The sequence below is a fragment of the Calypte anna genome, chromosome 20 (genome assembly GCF_003957555.1).
Source record: "Calypte anna isolate BGI_N300 chromosome 20, bCalAnn1_v1.p, whole genome shotgun sequence".
NCBI classification, from domain to species: domain Eukaryota; kingdom Metazoa; phylum Chordata; class Aves; order Apodiformes; family Trochilidae; genus Calypte; species Calypte anna.
Window position 1 is genome coordinate 12,194,748 of NC_044265.1, and position 18,269 is coordinate 12,213,016.

Genomic DNA, 18,269 nt, shown 5'->3' on the forward strand with positions numbered 1-18,269 from the left:
AAATCAAACCTCTCCTGCCCTGCTGCATCCAAGCAATGGCATTGAGCTGATAACTGCTGGACCCCTGGCATGAAACTCTGGGAAGCTGCACAACAATGAGCTTTAATTAGATGGTAATTTATCTAAAGGGAAAAAAAAAAAAAAACCAAAATCTTTGTATTTTTCATCAGCTCCATCCTGTGAACATCAAACACAAATGCTATAGCCCAGTGCCTCTGGCATGGCAGCACCTGGGGGTCTTTCCCCTTTCTGCTTTGTCTTCTCCAGGTTGCCCTATCCAGGAATGTGACATTCCTGAAAGGCTGAAATTAGCCACTGGGTGGTTACAAAATTGCTCGTTCCAGCCCCTGAGTGAACTAACTGGTGATTTTGCAGAGTACATGGCTTCAGAGAGGATTTTTTTTTGGCAGCTGAATGTTTGTGGAGCAGGATGTGCTGCTCTGATTGACAGTGCTGACAACACAACCTCCCCAGCCAAGGGGAGGATCATTTGCTCTCCATTTCCATTGGCAAGGAGGTGAACCAGAATGTGGTAGATGCTTCAAACCCAGCTCTGGGGTTTAATTCCTTTGCTCCAATCCAGGAACTGAACCCTGCAGCCTCAGGACCTCCTCTCCATCAACGCTCCCAGGAAAGCAGCAAAGAAATCTCTTCCCCTGACTCTTGTCAGCTCCTTTTGGGTTTCTCCACCGTGTCCCCAGGTGTTTCCTTAAGGGTTGGCTGGGCTGGAGGAGCCTGCAAGGAGAAATCCTCCCCAGCAGAGGAGAGGAAAGCTGTTCCCCAGGGTTTCCCACCAACAGGCAGGTGAGCTGTGGGGAAGGTGAGACCCTGGTACCCAGGGATGCTGTGGCTGCCCAGTCCCTGAAAATGTTCATGGACAGGCTGGATGGCTCCAGGTGGCCCAGGGGACTGCGTTTTGCTGGGAATGAAGGTCACCTGTGAAAGCTTGGAATATGTAATGTTTACCCTCCACCCCTCCAGGTACACATAAGGCAAGAGTCCGGGCATCCCTCTTTTCCTTCCTTCTACAGAAAGGGTGAAAAAAAACCCCAATCAAATGTGCCTTCTGAGTCTGTGTTCCTCCAGAAGCTACCTTAGAGCACGAAAGAATAAAACTTCTGGTTTACAGGACTTACTTAAGGCCTCTGGGGAGTCCCTGCTTGCAGATGTGAGTTCATCCTCATCACTGCTGTGAGTGAGCTGGTGTCTGCTCTTAGTGGTAACCCAGGGAAACCACAGCAGCCAAATCATGAGGGGCAACTTGGCAAAAGCAAAGCAGAGCAGCATGGAGCTCAGCAGAGCCAGGGGAGCAGTTTTCTATGAAAAAGGTTTAGGGAGAGTCACAAACCCAAGCAGTGGCTTCAGCCTTTGTGTCGTTTGGTTTTTCTGGTCCCTTTCCCTGTGTCTCTCCCAGGCTCCTGATTCTGAAAGCATCAGATCCTGTTTCAGTGTCACTCCCATCACACTGAATTCTCTGCTGTCATGCAAATTCTGATGCTTGTCGAGCTGGCTGAGGGAGCCTGATAACTGCACCTATTTCCCTTCCAGGAGTGTGAATTAATTTCCATAAATTTCCATGTGTCTTCTTCAGGAAGCCCCAGCTCTAGGTTTTCTCTGGCTCTTGCAAACCTCTGCACAGTTTTGATGCTTCCTGTCTCAACCATAATTAAAACCACCTTTGGCAACAGAGGGCTAAGAGAAAGCTGGGATGAAAATTGAGTGTCCCTGCCATGTCTTGGCATCCCTTGGGGGATCAGCTGTGCCATGGACACCTTCATGGGGACAAGGTCAGGCAGACATCTCTGCTAGGAGCACCCCCACAGCTGGCACCCACAGCATCACTATCCTGCTCAGTGGACACAAAGAGGACTCACTTGGGTCTCAGTGCTGGGAGAGAAGTTTCTGGATGAGACAAAAAACAGTTTGGTCCTGAGGACCAAATCCCACCCCCAGGATTGGTGTTGGAATGGCTTTCCAGTGAGTGTGGGAGCACCAGCAGTGGGGTTACTGATTCATTCCCTCCTGCCAATGACAACCACTGTAGCACTGGATTTTCTTTTTTTATGAGGATTTAATGCACAGCCACAGGGTTTGCAGTGCTGGGTGTTGTGTTTGGTCCCACTGGAGAGCAGGCAGTGCCAAACCTTCCCCTGCACATCTCTGTGCTCAGCTTTGGGCTGCCCAAAAACCTGGGACCTGCTGGGTTTATGGTGGTGCCAAAAGATCTATTTGGATGGAGAGGAGAAGCAGCCTGAACCCCACCTGGGCAGAGCTGAGAGATGCCCAGAGCACTTTGCTCCTCCATCCAAACACCCTGAGAACAGCAGGAGGTCACAGAAGTGCCCCAAAAGTTTTCCTTCCCATGGTGAGCCAACAGAAAGGCTGAGACTTTGGGGTCAAAGATGAACCTGGCCATGGTCTAAATCTTCCCTCCTGGGAGGCAGAGCAATCTGTAAGGATATATCCAGATACAAAGCCTCCCCTGGGTGCTCACTGAGAGCCAAAGCCCTTTTATTCCCATTGATGTCAGGAGTTTCAGTGCTGTAAAAATCATGAAACATTTAGGCAATTCTTCCTCCTCCTGGAAACCTTTGAATGTAAAGTCCTGGGATCCCAGGTCACCTCTGGAAGCAGGTGGGAACTTTTTCTCTGGCTTTGAAGTAGTGTTTGAGGCATCAGCTCCAGCAGTGTTCAAAATCACCTGGAAATGAAGTGTTATTGCACAAGGAGCTTGCTGGAAAATACACAGAATGCAGAGGGTTTGGAGGAGGAGGAGGATTCCTTTTTCTAGCCCTTATGGTCCACAAGAACTTATGTTTGCAAATAATCCTTTCCACAAATTAAAACCTTCTGCCTCTGAGGAAAATATTGATTTTTTTTTTAATTATTTTAATTTTTTTTTCTAACTACATGGGATTTGGAACAACTCAAGTCATGGAAATAATTTTTAAGAACAGCCTTTCATAGAAAACATACAATTTTCACACTTTTGCCATACCAATTCATAAAAGGAAAAGTAAATGCTATTCTAGATAATTGCCCAAGCTCTTCCAAAACTTCACAATACAAGCATGAAATGAATCAAAGCTTTAAAGGAAGCTCTGAAAAGACTTTCTAAAGAGTTCTGCTTAATTACATTAGGCAAAACTCATTTGTAGGCAGGGCAAAGTCTTTGAGTGGAAGCCAATAAACCCTGAGGGTGACAGAGGGAAGCATTTCCAAAGCAAAGCATTTCTTTGGGCTGATGGGCAAATAAGGTTCAGCAGCAGGCAAGAAGGGCATTCAGCAGCTAAAGCCCCAAAAGCACTAATGAGGAAATACAGGGCTCCTTTCTTTGTCTGATCTGGGAAATCTGAGCAGGTCATTTCACACCTGTAGTGAAGGTTAAATAAGTGAGTCCTTTACAAGCAGAAATTACTCTCTGAGTGAAACCAGGTCATTTGTAGCAGCTGAGAACCTGGTCCCTATTGCTTAATGATCTTACTCTGCAGCTTTTGAGGAGATTCCAAAAGAGAAATCCTTTATCTGCAAGAGGCTGTGAGATGTGGTATCTTTTGGAAGCTTAGAAAACTGCTATCTAGTGACCAAAGGAGATCATTAGCAGCTTGGGGTTTATCTAGGAATTTCAGCCCTCCACAGAGAAACTCTGTCATTTTAGGAGCAAAAAGGAGAAATTATGTTCTCACCACATGGGCTTCAAGAGACAAAACCCAGCTGGTTCTTCTGCTAAGGGCTTGGAGCTCTGGAGCAGAAAGTTGTAGGGACTTGATCCATCCAAAGAAAACTCTGGCAACTCCACCACTGCCTGTATCCCCTGGAAGAGGAGCTGCATCTTTCTCAAGTGTACAAAGAAGCAACTTAAGTGCTTCTGATGGCCACTGCCCCTCCTCTCCATGCACTTCTTATTCCTTGGATGGATCCCCTGCAGCATCCTGGGGATCTGGTTGGATTCCTTCTCCACCTTTCCCTTCACCTCTGGGCTCTTTGAATCCCTACAGGACACAGAGGTCACACATCTGGACCAGACAGGGGGGTGCCCCAAGGCAATGGTTCTTTTGGGTGGGTGTGAAGGGGACATTTCCACATCCCCATCAGAGCAGCTCCCAGGTGCAGCTGGGGCTTCCCTGGCTTTGCAGAGGGACAGGGGGTGCCCTGGGGTGCTGGGCTGCTTCTGGATTTTATAGCAGTGAGGTGTGAGATAAGTGGTTGGCTCAGGAAGAAGTTAACTTGCCTTGTTCCCTGTTGGCTTTGGTAGTTTTGGGGGTTTTTTGGGGTTTTTTTTTAATTTATTTTTTTTTTTTTTATCTTTTTTTTTTTTAACCCTACCCCAGTGCAAAGGTCCCTGTTGGGTTTAGCAGTTTTATCTTTTTGTCACTCTCCTTTCTAATAAAACTGTGATTTGGAGAACACAGTTTACTTCTTGTTAACATTTGGAAATCCTAAAATCCCAAGGGGCTTTTGACTTGCCCTGCAGCCACCTCAGGGATGTGCTGAGCCCATCCAAGTCATCCAGCAGAGCAGCCAAACCCCTTCCCACCATCCCATGGGAAGGCTCAGCCCCAGCCCTCCCCATCCCCCAGTGAATCCTCCCAGTGCCTCTGCTTTTCCTGGGCTCCAGCTGATAAACCCAGCTCCAGCAGGGTGTCTAGACAGCACAGAAGGCTCTCACAAAGCTTTTCCTGCTTTCATTTGACACACACAGTGACTTCTTCTTGATTCAATCACTGCTTAATTTGATCCTCCATTTAATTTTATCAAAACTGGAGTAATCGGATAATTTGTACTAAAAACATTACAACTTCCACTTGTTTACTCCAATCAATTTTAATCCTTTAAGACACAAAGTTTATTGGATAATTTGATTGTGAGATAACAAAAGGCTGTCATTAAATCTGCAGGGAAGAGACAGAACACACACACACAGGAAAAAAAGCAAGTTAAGAAAGATGGCAAGGAGTGCTCATAATGAAGAAAACACTACAATATCATCCTCTTATTTACAAGTCATGCATAATGAAAGCTAAGAGCAGCCTGCTGGGTCTGGGATGGCAGAGATCAGTCAGGACATTTCTGGCAATGAACTGAACCAAGTAGAAGACAGCACAATAGGATGTGAATAAATTTCCCATTTTTGAGGCTTGAGCCACACGAATGGATGCCTGTCAGTGGTGGTTCTGTTTCCCTGCTGTGCCATAAGCCTTCAAAATCCCAAACCAGCAGGGCAAGAGGAAGGGAAAGGTGATTTCTGTGTGAGAAATAAACTCCAAGCTGCTCCCTGGCTCCTTCATAGGATCATGGAATCAGAATTGGCTGGGTTGGAAGGGACCTCAGAGATCATCAAGTCCAACCCTTGATCCACTCCCCCCGTGGTTCCCAGCCCATGGCACTCAGTGCCACATCCAGGCTCTTTGGAAAGATCTCCAGACACGGAGAATCCACTACTTCCCTGGGCAGCCCATTCCAATGCCTGATCACCCTCTCCAGAAAGAAATTCTTTCTCATCTCCAACCTAAACCTCCCCTGGCACAACTTGAGACCCTGCCCTCTTGTCTTGCTGAGAGTTGCCTGGGAAAAGAGCCCAACCCCCCCCTGGCTCCAACCTCCTTTCAGGGAGTTGGAGAGAGTGATGAGGTCTCCCCTGAGCCTCCTCTTCTCCAGCCTCAACACCCCCAGCTCCCTCAGCCTCTCCTCATAGGATCTGTGCTGTAGTCCTTCTCCTCACTTGTCCGTGCCATATCTCCCCCCTTGCAGGTCAACACTTTCATCTCCTTCGTCTTCCCCATGGTTGTCATCTCTGTGCTCAACACCATCATTGCCAACCAGCTCCTGGTGATGTTCAAGCAGGCAGCCCAGGACAACCAGGTCTGCACCATTGGTGGGCAGCAGACGATGCTCAGCATGTCCATGGAACCCAACCGTGTCCAAGCCCTGAAGCACGGAGTCAGGGTCCTACGTAAGTACTCACCTCCCCGGGGATGGGACTGGCCCCAGGTGCCTCAAAAAAACTGATTTCAAGAGTCCTCAATTGCCACTGGTAAATGCTTTCCCCCCTGACACAAGTGAAATGTAAAGAAACTCGTCTGGGAAATCCGAATTGCCCCCCAGGTGCTTTGGCATTGGTGTAAATTGTTCAGTCCTTGTCTGGAATTTGGGGAGATAAATTTATTTCTTCACTTGGTGTCTTTCCTTCTTCATCTATTCCTTGCCGAGTCACCAAGAGTTTTCTGAGGAATTTACCATCTGTTTTCTACTCTTTTCTTTTCCTCCCGGAGTCACTTTTCTGAATCTTAATCTTCCCTTAAAGGATAAGGGAGAAAAAATCATATAGAGAAAGGGAGAATTCTTGAGTGCCATTTAATTAATTGTGCTCAGCAAGGGAGAAGCTGGTAAATGGAAAACTTCACATTTAAGGAAAAAATGTATTTCTGTGAAACAGAGAGAACTTGATAACATCAACCTTTCCTGTTTCTATTTCTACTTCTGGCCATCTCTGGCCTGAACACATCTCCTTCTCCTGGTGTTGATTTTAGGCTTTGATTGTGACTGAGGGACTGGTGTAATTTTAAAATGAAACTTGTTGTGTGGAATTAGGTTTGAGCAGGTCCCCTGTAATGGACACAGCTAAAACTCAGACCTGCTGACCCACAGAAACTCTCTGAAAACACAGAGCTGGTCCAGCAGTTAAATGATTCTGCCAACAGCAATTTAAGCCTTGGATATATCATTTTATTCCTTTTATTTTTCTGCAGAGCTTTGGTTCAGACAAAGGTTAAATAAAAGATGCTTCACCCAGGAACTGAGCTGTACTGCTTAATTAAATAAGCTGGAAAAAAAAAAATAAAACAAGGAACATGGTAGCTTAAACTGACAGAGTATAAAGCAAAAGATGATCAAAAATAGTACCCAGAGAAATCTAATAAAGTATGTGGGTCCTGGTTATACACCACAAGGGTCCTTGCTCCTTAGATGGTGAGAGGCTGGTAGCAGAAATCTTCCTGAGCAGTGATTTCCATGGCAAAGCTCTTGGTAACCAAAGGACTTTGACCCAGGCCACATTTTCAACAAGAAAAGAAATCCCTAGAGAAGGCACCAAGAACCTCCCTGAGATTTTTCCAGCTGTTTTGCACGAGGGATACATCCCATGGGCAAAGCACTGCACTGGGAAGTGCCTGCTGAGAAAAAGGAGAGGAAAAACCCAGAAGACATTCAATTCCTTGTCATTATCTTGTTGGTCTGAGGTTATTTGTTGTCTCTGCACCCTGGTTAACCATCACCCACAGGGGGATAAGCACTGAGCATACAAGGATGCAAGTCCCTCAGCTCCCAACCATCTCCTCCTGTTCCTTAATGCTTCTGCTCTCTGCCATGAAGCAAGAAGCTTCCTCTCCTCACTCATGCTACAACATTTCACACCTCCCCCTCTGTCTTATTAGTATTGTATACTCCCAGCATCAAGAAGAGAGAGATCTTCCTAAATGATCACAGGGAGACCTCAATTTGCACCTGAGCATCACTCAGTGGTGTTGGAAGAGGATCCCTCACAGACAGCTCCATGCTGCCTCCCAGCCACTGAAAAGCAGCCTTTTTATTATTTTTTTTTTCTGAACAATAAGCATAATTTTATTCTTTTTCTTTTTCTCCGGGAATTTTTTTTTTCTTTTGTTATGTACTGCAAAAACTGAGAGAAGTTACTGAAAGTGAGGGTTTCCATCTGGAGCCTGAAATGGTCCCCATGGGCAGCCAGGCACAGATGTTCTGTGAATCTCTGCAGTGCCAGCCCAGCAGCAGGATGAAGCACCCTTCCCTGCTTGAAAGACACTGAGACAGTGGCCACTTGTTCCCTTTCTGGGCTAAGGAATGTCCAGAAAATAAGAAACCCCCCATCATTTTATCTGTCTCTCACTACACCATGCAGAAAGGTCTTTTTATCTAGCAAGGATGAGTGAAATCCTGCTTCATTTCACTTTTCAGCTGCACTTGGTTACCAGGGGATGCTTGATTCCCATTTACTTTTGTTGCCTTGCAACTTTTTTCTTTTCACAAACCTGCCTCTGAGCAGGTTTTGCTGGAAACCAGCAAAAACTAACTAAGGCTGCAGATGATTTATCCGTGGCAGCCAACACCCTGTACACAGTCTGGGTTAGTTTATGGAAGAGGATGGGAAAAGAAAAACTACACTTGTGCACACTAATAAAACTGTTGGCATAAAATCAGAGCCTCATGGGTGTCAAAGTATTTTCCGTTTCCAAAAGTGAACTTCAGTCTGAAGAACAGAGAGCTTGAGTTTATTTTAAAGGTGTCATGTCTCAGAACCAGTGCTCAGAAGATGTTTTTGCAGTTCCTGGTGCACAGAGCAGTTGGATGAGATCAGGACAGCAAACACCTTTCTTCCTTCCTCCCTCCAGAGATCATGTATTTATTTATATTAAAATAGGAGCTAAAAGCAGTCAGGCTAACAGCTTCCTCCGACACATCCACAACATCAGTTTTCTCTTCTTTGAGAGCATTTATGCATTTTCTTGGCTCTGTCTGACTTTGGGCTTGTACGAAGTAATTAGGGAGATGAGGAATAAGGAAGGTATCAGCCCTCCTGCCTGGGAACCAGCTCCTTAATGCCTTGTGTGATTGCTGATTGTGATTCCCTCTCTGCTGTCAGCATCCACCAGGTGTGAGGAGCCAAATTCAGAGGTGCTGGCAGCTTCCCAGCTTTTTTGTGAGGATAATGGCAACGTCTGGACTGAGATGGGATTGCATCCAGCTGATATTCCTTCCAGTTCTGCAATTAGAAGCCATCTCCAGTGGTGTTTGTTATCACTCCTTGGCTGTGTTGTAGTGCTGGGAAGTTTCTTGGGTGCTGAGGAAGGAAGGAAGGAAGGAAGGAAGGAAGGAAGGAAGGAAGGAAGGAAGGAAGGAAGGAAGGAAGGAAGGAAGGAAGGAAGGAAGGAAGGAATTGGCCCATCCAAGCCAAGGTGTCCCTGGGTGGATGCTGCTTAAGCCTATTAAAATGTGAGCACTTCCAGGTAGCTTTTACTTCTTTACAGAAGCTGCTTAGTGAAAGCAATTATAAAGCACTCAGAGAGGTTTAACTAATTAAAAGGATTTCCTTCAGCCTCCCGTGGCTGGCTGGGTGATGCCTCCATATGATGCTTTTTAGGAGCTGAAGTCAAACCACATTTTTTTACTCAGCATTTCAGAATTTTAAAATTATGATTTTGGGATCTCTGCATTTCTTCAACTAATATTAGGCAAATGCCAAGTATTAATAAAGTATCCATGTGGGCTGCATGAATAATTCCCTTTTGAACAAACATTTTGAAGGGCTCCTTTGTTTCTTTCCACCAAGATTCCAAGTCAGAGCTATCTGTTTGAAGAGGAAAACATTACTGTGAGATTTAATGCATCCATCCTGCCATCAGGAGTACCAAATTGCTGATACTTTGCAGCCACCATACACAGAAGACCATCAGCCTGAAAGTCTGCTCCTTAAACAGTTGCCTTTCCTAATATCTATGATTTCAAAGCATCAGGCTTGCCAATGAATTGTGTCTTTTTGCAAGAAAGGAACTAAATTCATGGCAGTTTGTAGCCCCAGTAAAAAGTCTGAGCAGCTCCAAGTGAGGTTTAGAAAAACCCCTTTAGCATCAGGAAAGCCTGAGTTTAACATCTGAACTTTCACGTGGAATTTTGGGAGGAGAAATCAGCATCCAGCTCTCCCTGGTCCAAGCTGTCCTGTGGATCTCCCAGCTTCTCCTGTGCCATTTCTGGGCTGTCCCCAACAAAGTCCCAGCAAAGCTCCTCAGGGCAGGATCAGACACAGATCAAATTCACTCTCTGGGTGGTGTCTGAAGAGCTACAAGCCATCCAGTGACCAATTACACAGCCAAAAAATAGTCAGGTTGAAATTATGAATTCACTAGGACAAGAGAATAAAACCAGACCTCCCAGCCCTCTTTCCAAAACCTCTCCCTTCAGCTGCCTAAAACTTTATTGAATAAATGACTTTTGCAGCTGAAAGATGCTCTCGTGCATCATGCAGGCTGGTACCAAAAGAACATCAGCATCTCCACACTCAGTTATGTCTTTAATAAAAGAGATTGAACATGGAGGTGAAGTAATGCTGTGACTACCGAGCTGGGCAGCAGGAATTATTTAATTTCTGGCCAAAATAGGCAGTGGCTTTGCTAGTGGTGACACCCACAAAATCAGGGCACAGCCACTTCCCTCCTCAGTACATCACTGAAGTTTTCTCTCTGCCTCTTGGCTGATTAAAAGTGATGGGGAGGTGCAACCACGACCAGAGGTTTGCTCCTCCTGGACCACATTCTTCAAGGGAAAAACATCTCCTGCAGATTTCCTCCACGAGCTGCAGCACAGTCCCTGTGGGATGACAGCATCTGGGTTTAGAACATGTCCACATAAATATTTCCAGCTGCCAAGGCAAAAGGAAAAGCAGCTTTTGCCTCCAGGTGCCAAATCCTCATTGCACTGGGGGTGTGGAGCTCTGTGAGAGCTCTGCTGCTTCCCAGCCCTTCCCAGGTCACACAAAGGACAAGAGTGATGTGGCCCTGATTCTCTGTAGAGCAAAATTTGGGTTAAAAAAAATTAAGGCAATTATTTAATTTCGCCTCGGTTTTCTTCTTGTCTTTTATTGTGTTAGGTTTTAACTGAGATCTCTTTATTTCCTGCTGGGATTCTGCCAGAATCATTTCATAAAGGCACTGAAATACCTATTGCAAAAGGAAACAAAAGGAAACAAATCTTCCCTTTAATTGCCTGATATAGCTACATTTGAAGCTAGATTGACAAATAATCAACAGCACTTGTACCCTTCAGAGCTGTGGCACCTCGAGTCCTGTGTCCAGTTCTGGGCCCCTCAGCTCAGGAAGGAGATTGAGGTGCTGGAGCAGGTCCAAAGGAGGCAACTGGGCTGGGGAAGGGATCCAGCACAGATCCTATGAAAAGAGGCTGAGGGAGCTGGGGGTGTTCAGGCTGGAGGAGGCTCAGGGGAGACCTCATCACTCTCTCCAACTCCCTGAAAGGAGGTTGGAGCCAGGGGGGGGTTGGGCTCTTTTCCCAGGCAACTCTCAGCAAGACAAGAGGGCAGGGTCTCAAGTTGTGCCAGGGGAGGTTTAGGTTGGAGATTCGAAAGAATTTCTTTCTGGAGAGGGTGATCAGGCATTGGAATGGGCTGCCCAGGGAAGTAGTGGATTCTCCGTGTCTGGAGATCTTTCCAAAGAGCCTGGATGTGGCACTGAGTGCCATGGGCTGGGAACCACGGGGGGAGTGGATCAAGGGTTGGACTTGATGATCTCTGAGGTCCCTTCCAACCCAGCCAGTTCTATGATTCTATGATTTCATTTTCCATTGCTTGATGTCCCTCAGCAGCAGGAATCTGAAAAAAAAAGCCCCAACCAAACATATTATCTTTCTCTGCTTACCCTTTAATTAATCATTTTTATTATGGAAATGTCCAGACCCAAAGTTCTTGTAGTCACTGTCTCAGGTGTTGTAGAAATGTGGAACAAAAGGACAAGCACCAGAAATCAGTTCCTGAGGTTGCTTAATACCCCTCAGCATCATGGGGACAGGGGCCACGGCTCCACATCCCAAACTAATGGGATTCTGGTGAAAAATACACATTGTCCCTGCAGGTATTTTGGACAAAATACCCAGTGCCACAAGGGCATGAGACACAGAGAAGAGATGCAAATGCAATCTGCAATCTGTCCTTCATCTGCAGGGTGTTCATAGTGCCACTGCCCCTGTGCTTATTGCTGCTCTGCCTGGCTTGCAGACATTTGGAGGCAGCTTGGCCCTGGGGGTTATTAATCTTTTGGCACCAAGGCAATAGCAGAACAAAGTGAGGCTTTAGGGGAAAAGGTTCAGGGCAATAAACACAGCACAGTCGGGTCTCTTTTCACCCTCGTCTGAGAATTGATCACAAAAAAGTAAAAGTTGTTGTTTTTTTTCATCCCTTGCAGGTGCTGTGGTGATTGCTTTTGTGGTCTGCTGGCTCCCTTATCACATCCGGAGGCTGATGTTCTGCTATGTCCCCTCCAGTCACTGGACAGAGTGAGTCCTAAGCAGGGGATGAGTTCCCCCCATAGCAGGACAGGGGGTGAGGTCAGCCTGGAGCCAGGGATGGAGGTGGGAATCTGGGCCAGCAGGTCCAGGGAAGGGATTCTGCCCCTGTGCTCAGCCCTGGTGAGGCCACAGCTTGAGTCCTGTGTCCAGTTCTGGGCCCCTCAGCTCAGGAAGGAGATTGAGGTCCTGGAGCAGGTCCAAAGGAGGCAACCAGGCTTGTGAAGGGACTCGAGCACAGACCCTATGAGAAGAGGCTGAGGGAGCTGGGGGTGTTCAGGCTGGAGAAGAGGAGGCTCAGGGGAGACCTCATCACTCTCTACAACTCCCTGAAAGGAGGTTGGAGCCAGGGGGGGGTTGGGCTCTTTTCCCAGGCAACTCTCAGCAAGACAAGAGGGCAGGGTCTCAAGTTGTGCCAGGGGAGGTTTAGGTTGGAGATTAGAAAGAATTTCTTTCTGGAGAGGGTGATCAGGCATTGGAATGGGCTGCCCAGGGAAGTAGTGGATTCTCCGTGTCTGGAGATATTTCCAAAGAGCCTGGATGTGGCACTGAGTGCCATGGTCTAGCAATCGCAATGGTGGATCAAGGGTTGGACTTGATGATCTCTGAGGTCCCTTCCAACCCAGCCAATTCTATGATTCTATGATTCTATGATTGTCCATGAGAGGGGTTAAAAAACCTGTTGGTTTGGATTCTCTATCAAAGAAATGAAGAGACCAAGTTTACTCATCTACATCTTCCAGGGGTGGGTGAAGCAAGGATTAACTTGATCCAAAATGCATCATCAACCCCTCCCCTTCTCCTGGAGCTGTGACCATGGTAACAGAGGTGATGGATATTCACCTCTGACCACCCTTGATGAGGTGACACAGGGACAGGGGGGTTGTGCACCCAAAGAGAATCTTTGTCTCCACGGTGGAGACATCAATCACTGGCCCTAAGATGGAGCAGCTCTACAGCACCACATTTCCTTAGTGACAGCAGAGATTACACTGGGTCTGGGGCAGATTATTTACAGGTTTTGCAGGCTGTGGATCAAACTGAAATCCTAGCAGTTGCCACTGCCCAGAAAATGTCCAGATTCTCAGAAATTTGGGGATAATTGCTCACCCACACTGAACACACCTGAGCTGTTCCATGGCCTTTCTGCCCTGTCAGGTCAGGTTCCTCAGCAAAGCAGCCATGGGACTGATTATTAATTTTAAATACACAATTAAGCATTGATGGTGTCTGAGGATGTTCACCCAAATAGCCTGAGATGCCATGAGATGGGCTCAGTTAAAAACATGTCCTTGCTTCTGTGGTGTCACATCTCTCCAGGACTGGATCTGTTTCCTGCAATGAACAGGAAAAAAAATAATCTGCAATACCAAAAAGAAAAGCAACAGGAGACATTAAAAATTCATAAGCTCTGAGTAGGAAAAATAATAATTTCTGATCTAACAGCCTACTGAATGGAATTGTACATCCATGCGTAGTAAAAGCCCAAACTTGTCATGAGAACAGAGCTCTAGGCACACACTGGGCTAAACTGTTGTTTCTTGTTTGCTTTCCTATATGAAAAGCACTTAAAGCAGCAATCATTTCTGGAATGACTGCATTTCCTTTGAGGGGCAGAGAAGTCTGTCTGCAGTTAGTGTGAATTTATGCACTGTGCCTCCATTCACATGTTTTTTTTCCTCCTTTCAAAAGCCACGAGCAATTTTAGGAAAACACTGAATCCACAGCCATATTATGAATGGTGGTCTAGCAGTGTGGGAGCTAATAAAGACCTCACAGCAACTTGATGGCTTCATTTATAAATGCATGTGTCTGCCCCAGAAAAAGAAACATTTTGGCTGTATTAATTCTTCACAGCTACACAGAGGAACTGGATGGGCTGAGTGGTGCTCGGCAGCACTGAGGGGGTGTGGAGGGATTGGTGATGTTCTCCAGCACACCTCAATTTATCTTCTGGTAGGCAGTGCTCAGACTAACAAAAAGGTCTGAAGTTCCCACAGATAAATGATCCTGGGGAGCATCTTCCTGAAAATGAGACCCACGGTGCTCAGAAACACTTTACCAGCTCCAAGCTGTTGATCTCTGTTGTCCCAAAGAAAGAGATTTCCAAAAGACAAAAAACCCAAGCAAACAAGCAAACAAACAGAGCATTTTCATCACTACAGTTGTGATCAGGAAATACCTCACATGGATGCTACCATCAGAGGATGTCCCAAACCAGGATGCTATCCCGGGTGACAGAACAGCCCCATTGCATGGGGTGCTGCAGCTCTTGGTGCAGGGAGGAGAAGGAGAAAGCTGAATCTGCTCCTGGAACTTGGCTCTTCTGCAAGCTCTGTAGACCAGAACTGCAGCCAGAAAAGTCAAGTTAATGTATATGCATGACACAGAAACAAATTGCCATCTGGCTTCTCAGCTCCAAGCATGTCTATTTTCAAAGGCAAAATGAATGCATGGGATGATTCTCACATCCAGACCCAGGGCATATATAAGCTTCTGACTGCTAGGGATTGGGGTAAGAGCTCTGTAGAGCCCTTTGACCTACACTTGTCCAGTCCCAGATAAAAACATAAATATTTTCCTGGTGGCTCATGCACCATTCCTAAGCTCATGTCCCCCAGCCAAGAAAAGTTAGCTGAAAAAAACCCACCAGCTCATGTTTATCTCACCCTTTGAATTATTTCAGCTCTCCACACTCTGCTTAGACTTTTATGTTCATCTGTTCTTCCAGTTTCCTTTTCAACTTCTACCACTACTTCTACATGCTGACAAACGTCCTCTTCTACGTCAGCTCAGCAATCAACCCCATCCTCTACAACCTGGTGTCTGCAAACTTCAGACAGATCTTCCTCTCCACACTCACAATCCTGTGCCTGCCATGGAGGAAGAAGAAGAAACGTTTGGCTTTCACCAGGAAATCCAACAGCATCTCCAGCAACCACACGTTTTCCAGCCAGGTCACGAGGGAAACTACATACTGAAGCCAAAGGAGGAAGGGGAATGAATTTCATCGTGGAGTCAAAACTTGTGAGAGGCCTCATGGTCTCCAAATTCACATCACACAAATGTCTTTAGCCAAGTCATTGTTGTGGGGGGAAATAGGCTTCGTCCTGCTAGTAACCTTGAGGTTATTTTCAAGCATTGGCCTTGCCTCTTTGTGAGTGATGTCTACACGTTTTGTAACTCCAGTCTGGTGTGAATCCAGGCACGGTGTTAACTGGGAAGCCAAAATGTGTTAAACTTCAGCAAAATCCTACTGCATCCCATCCTTTTCTCCATGCAGAGATGCCACGTTCACATCCCAGGGCTGAGATCCCCTCTCGTGGTGGCACAGAGTCTGATGAGGAGAAAGCAGTTCTGACCAGAAAGGGAAGGGTTTGGAGAAGGGACGTGCTCATCTATGGGATGTTCAAGGAATGAGGAGTGAAAACTCAGGGAGCCAGGTGGTTATTTTAGAAATGTATCTAAATGATGATTAATGTGACCTAGGTGCTCAACAGAGCCACTCTGGCTCCTTAAAATTAAATAACAACAGATGATGCCTTACCTAGAGTGGGGTGGCTGTGGCCTGGGGGAATGGGTCATCTTTCACTTTAGGGCATTTATAGTGCCTGGCCCAGTGACCCCCCTCTCTCACTGCTATTGCTACTGCAACACCAACAAATAACAGAGTCTCTGGAAAAGTCAGCAATGCAGAAATTGTGCCCAGCTGGGGTGCTGAAAACAAACAGAAAGGGAAAAATTTACTTTTGCCATACAGCTAAATCCTATTTGTCCACCAGGGAGAACACTGAGCTGGCCTGCAGGAAGAGGTGAGAAAACCCAAGGCTCATGAGAGCTCCAGGCTGCTGAGATGAGAGCAACCTGTCCCAGTTCTGTGGGACCTTCAGATTTTTCCCATTCTTATTCTGGTTTTACTTGTTTCCTCAGCATTTTCAGATGCTGGCATCTCATTTTGCTGGTGGGGACCTTGTGTCCCCTTTCACATCACACTTTGTCAGGAGAGCAGGAATTGCCTCTTTATCACAGTGACCTACAAGTGTCACTTGGCTCAATTTTCAGCATTCTGGGCTTTGTCAATCCCATGTCACTTATGAGCACTCTTGGTACATGACAGAAGTCTTAATGCTGGAGATGTGGATCTCTGGCCTCAGTGAAGCATCAGACAATAAATGAGACCAGGTACTGATCCACTGGGTACCAGCTGTGGTATCATGGGGTCACAGAATCATCTTAAGTTGGATGGAACCCATAAGGATCATGGACTCCAAATGCCTGGACTTGTGGTTTAGGTCTTCCTGGGCTGAGGACATGGAAGAAACACAAATGAGGTGTGAATTGTGATAGCTTTCTGCTTCTGAGGCATTCAGAGCCTGGCTAACAACCAGGGCAGTCCTGGCTACCATCAGCCACAACCTCCAACCACACCTGCCAGGGTTGGGAGATTATTTTAATGCCTATTACAGAACCACTCCAAAAGAAAGGGCTCAAAATAGAAATCAGTGGGGCTTTGGTTTCATCTGATTCAGCCAAACCACAGGCTCTGCCCTGTCATGCCTTCTTTAGTCCCTTGCCCTGGTTGTACCAAGCAGAGGGCAGAGATTGTATCTGACAAAGCACTTTGGTTGCTCATGCACAGCTGACTCCTCTTTGGCAAGAAAAGCAGGTGACAGCACACCCAAAAATAAACAAAAAGGAGTCTGGCTTCTCTCTGAGAGGAAATCTCAGCAAACCTGACCAGAGTTTGTGTGTTAGAAATGGCTTGGGCAGGTTGGAAGAAGAAGTTCTAGAGGACCTGTACACATCACCTTGTGGGAAATTCCAGGTAAAATGAGCAGAGGAAGAGGAGGCTGAATGCCACACACTTAACATTGGCCTCCCAGCCAAGACACTTGAAATGTTTCTGGAGAGGACCCAAATTTTTTAACAGCCCCTCTAAATAAAGTCAGGGGTTGGGAGGTGGTTTCTGAAACCTCCCACAGAAGCTGGAACTGTGCTGCTGAGTCTCATTAAGATTTAACACCCTGCGTGTTGCTTTGGAAATGTTAAGCATTATTAATATTCTTGTTCAACACCAACCTGCTGAAATGTGCTTGATTATCTTAGAAAACACTGTAGGAAAAAAAAAATTGCTGTTGCACAGAAGATGCTTGGCTTAGGTTTTCCTTACTGAGACCCACTGGCAGCTCACGGAACACTTGATCACAGCTCAGAGAAAGTGGCAGGGTTATTTTTGGCTTGACATGAAAACAGGAACAAGCTGGAGTAAAAACAAACTCATCAAAAACTCTTTCCTGAATGTTTGTTGGGCTGCTTGAAGCCTGGAGAGCTATTTGAGGGGTTTATCCAAGTGGTTTGCTGGCTTCTACAGCTCTGGTCCTGCAACAGGAGCAGAGCTGAGCCCATGGCCTTAAGCAGAGATCACAGCTCAAAGCTGCCTCCTCCACTGATCCAATCTGACTGCTTGAGCTGAGAAGTGGAAGATAAATCTGATTTCATCCTCTTTCCCCTCCCTCACCTGCTTTTGCTACATTCAACCTGGGGTTTTAGTTCCCCAGAGCTCAAAGCAGTGAGGATTGCTCTCTGCCAGACCCTGAGTTCTGTGTAGGAAAGCATGGTAGGGAAGGAAAAGGTACAAACTGCCTGGTATAGCCTGGAAAAATGGCTCTTTCCATGCTTTTAAATAATGGTTGAACTTGGCAAGGTTTAGCTTTGAACCTGATTGGGTATAAGTAGCTTTTTGCCATTAGACACAAGGTGTCCTCCTGTCCTCTTGATTCCTGCCTTGTCCAGACCCTGGGCAGGGGCTGGGGCAGCATCCTCCTCAGCAATTCCTCTAAGGGTTTGGAATTGTTTGTTTTGACTGAAGAAAAAAAAATAAATCTGTTGAAGCCACAGATGAGAAGTACTGCCAGATGGATCCAGAGAAATTCCCAGCTGAAAGAGTGAGGACCAAGTGAGCTCTTCAGAGATCATCCTGAGGTTTTGTCTCTCAGCACAGTGCTCTTGTCAGGGCCACCTGAATCCACCAAGATCCCAAAGTCAATAGGCTATTTGGACCTTTCTCCCAGGCAGGAGTTTCTCCCCAAAATCTCAGCACCCATCAGTGTTGGAACATTTTGCTGAGCTTGGGGTTGTTTTTTTTGGTAAAGTGCACAAGACCTCACTTCAGCTGCACCCCTAAAGGA

At 46.3% G+C, this 18,269-nt stretch overlaps 1 protein-coding gene across 1 annotated transcript in view; it reads left to right on the plus strand.

The window, feature by feature from the left end:
• The window catches only part of NTSR1 (neurotensin receptor 1), a 43,319-nt gene extending 27,138 nt beyond the window's left edge, over positions 1 to 16,181 (plus strand). The window contains exons 2-4 of the mRNA XM_030463026.1: positions 5,752 to 5,953; positions 11,982 to 12,072; positions 14,813 to 16,181. Coding sequence (XP_030318886.1) covers positions 5,752 to 5,953; positions 11,982 to 12,072; positions 14,813 to 15,062 — 543 coding nt within the window. The 3' untranslated portion in view covers positions 15,063 to 16,181. The remainder of the gene's footprint in view (positions 1 to 5,751; positions 5,954 to 11,981; positions 12,073 to 14,812) is intronic.
• Positions 16,182 to 18,269: the final 2,088 nt, after the last annotated feature.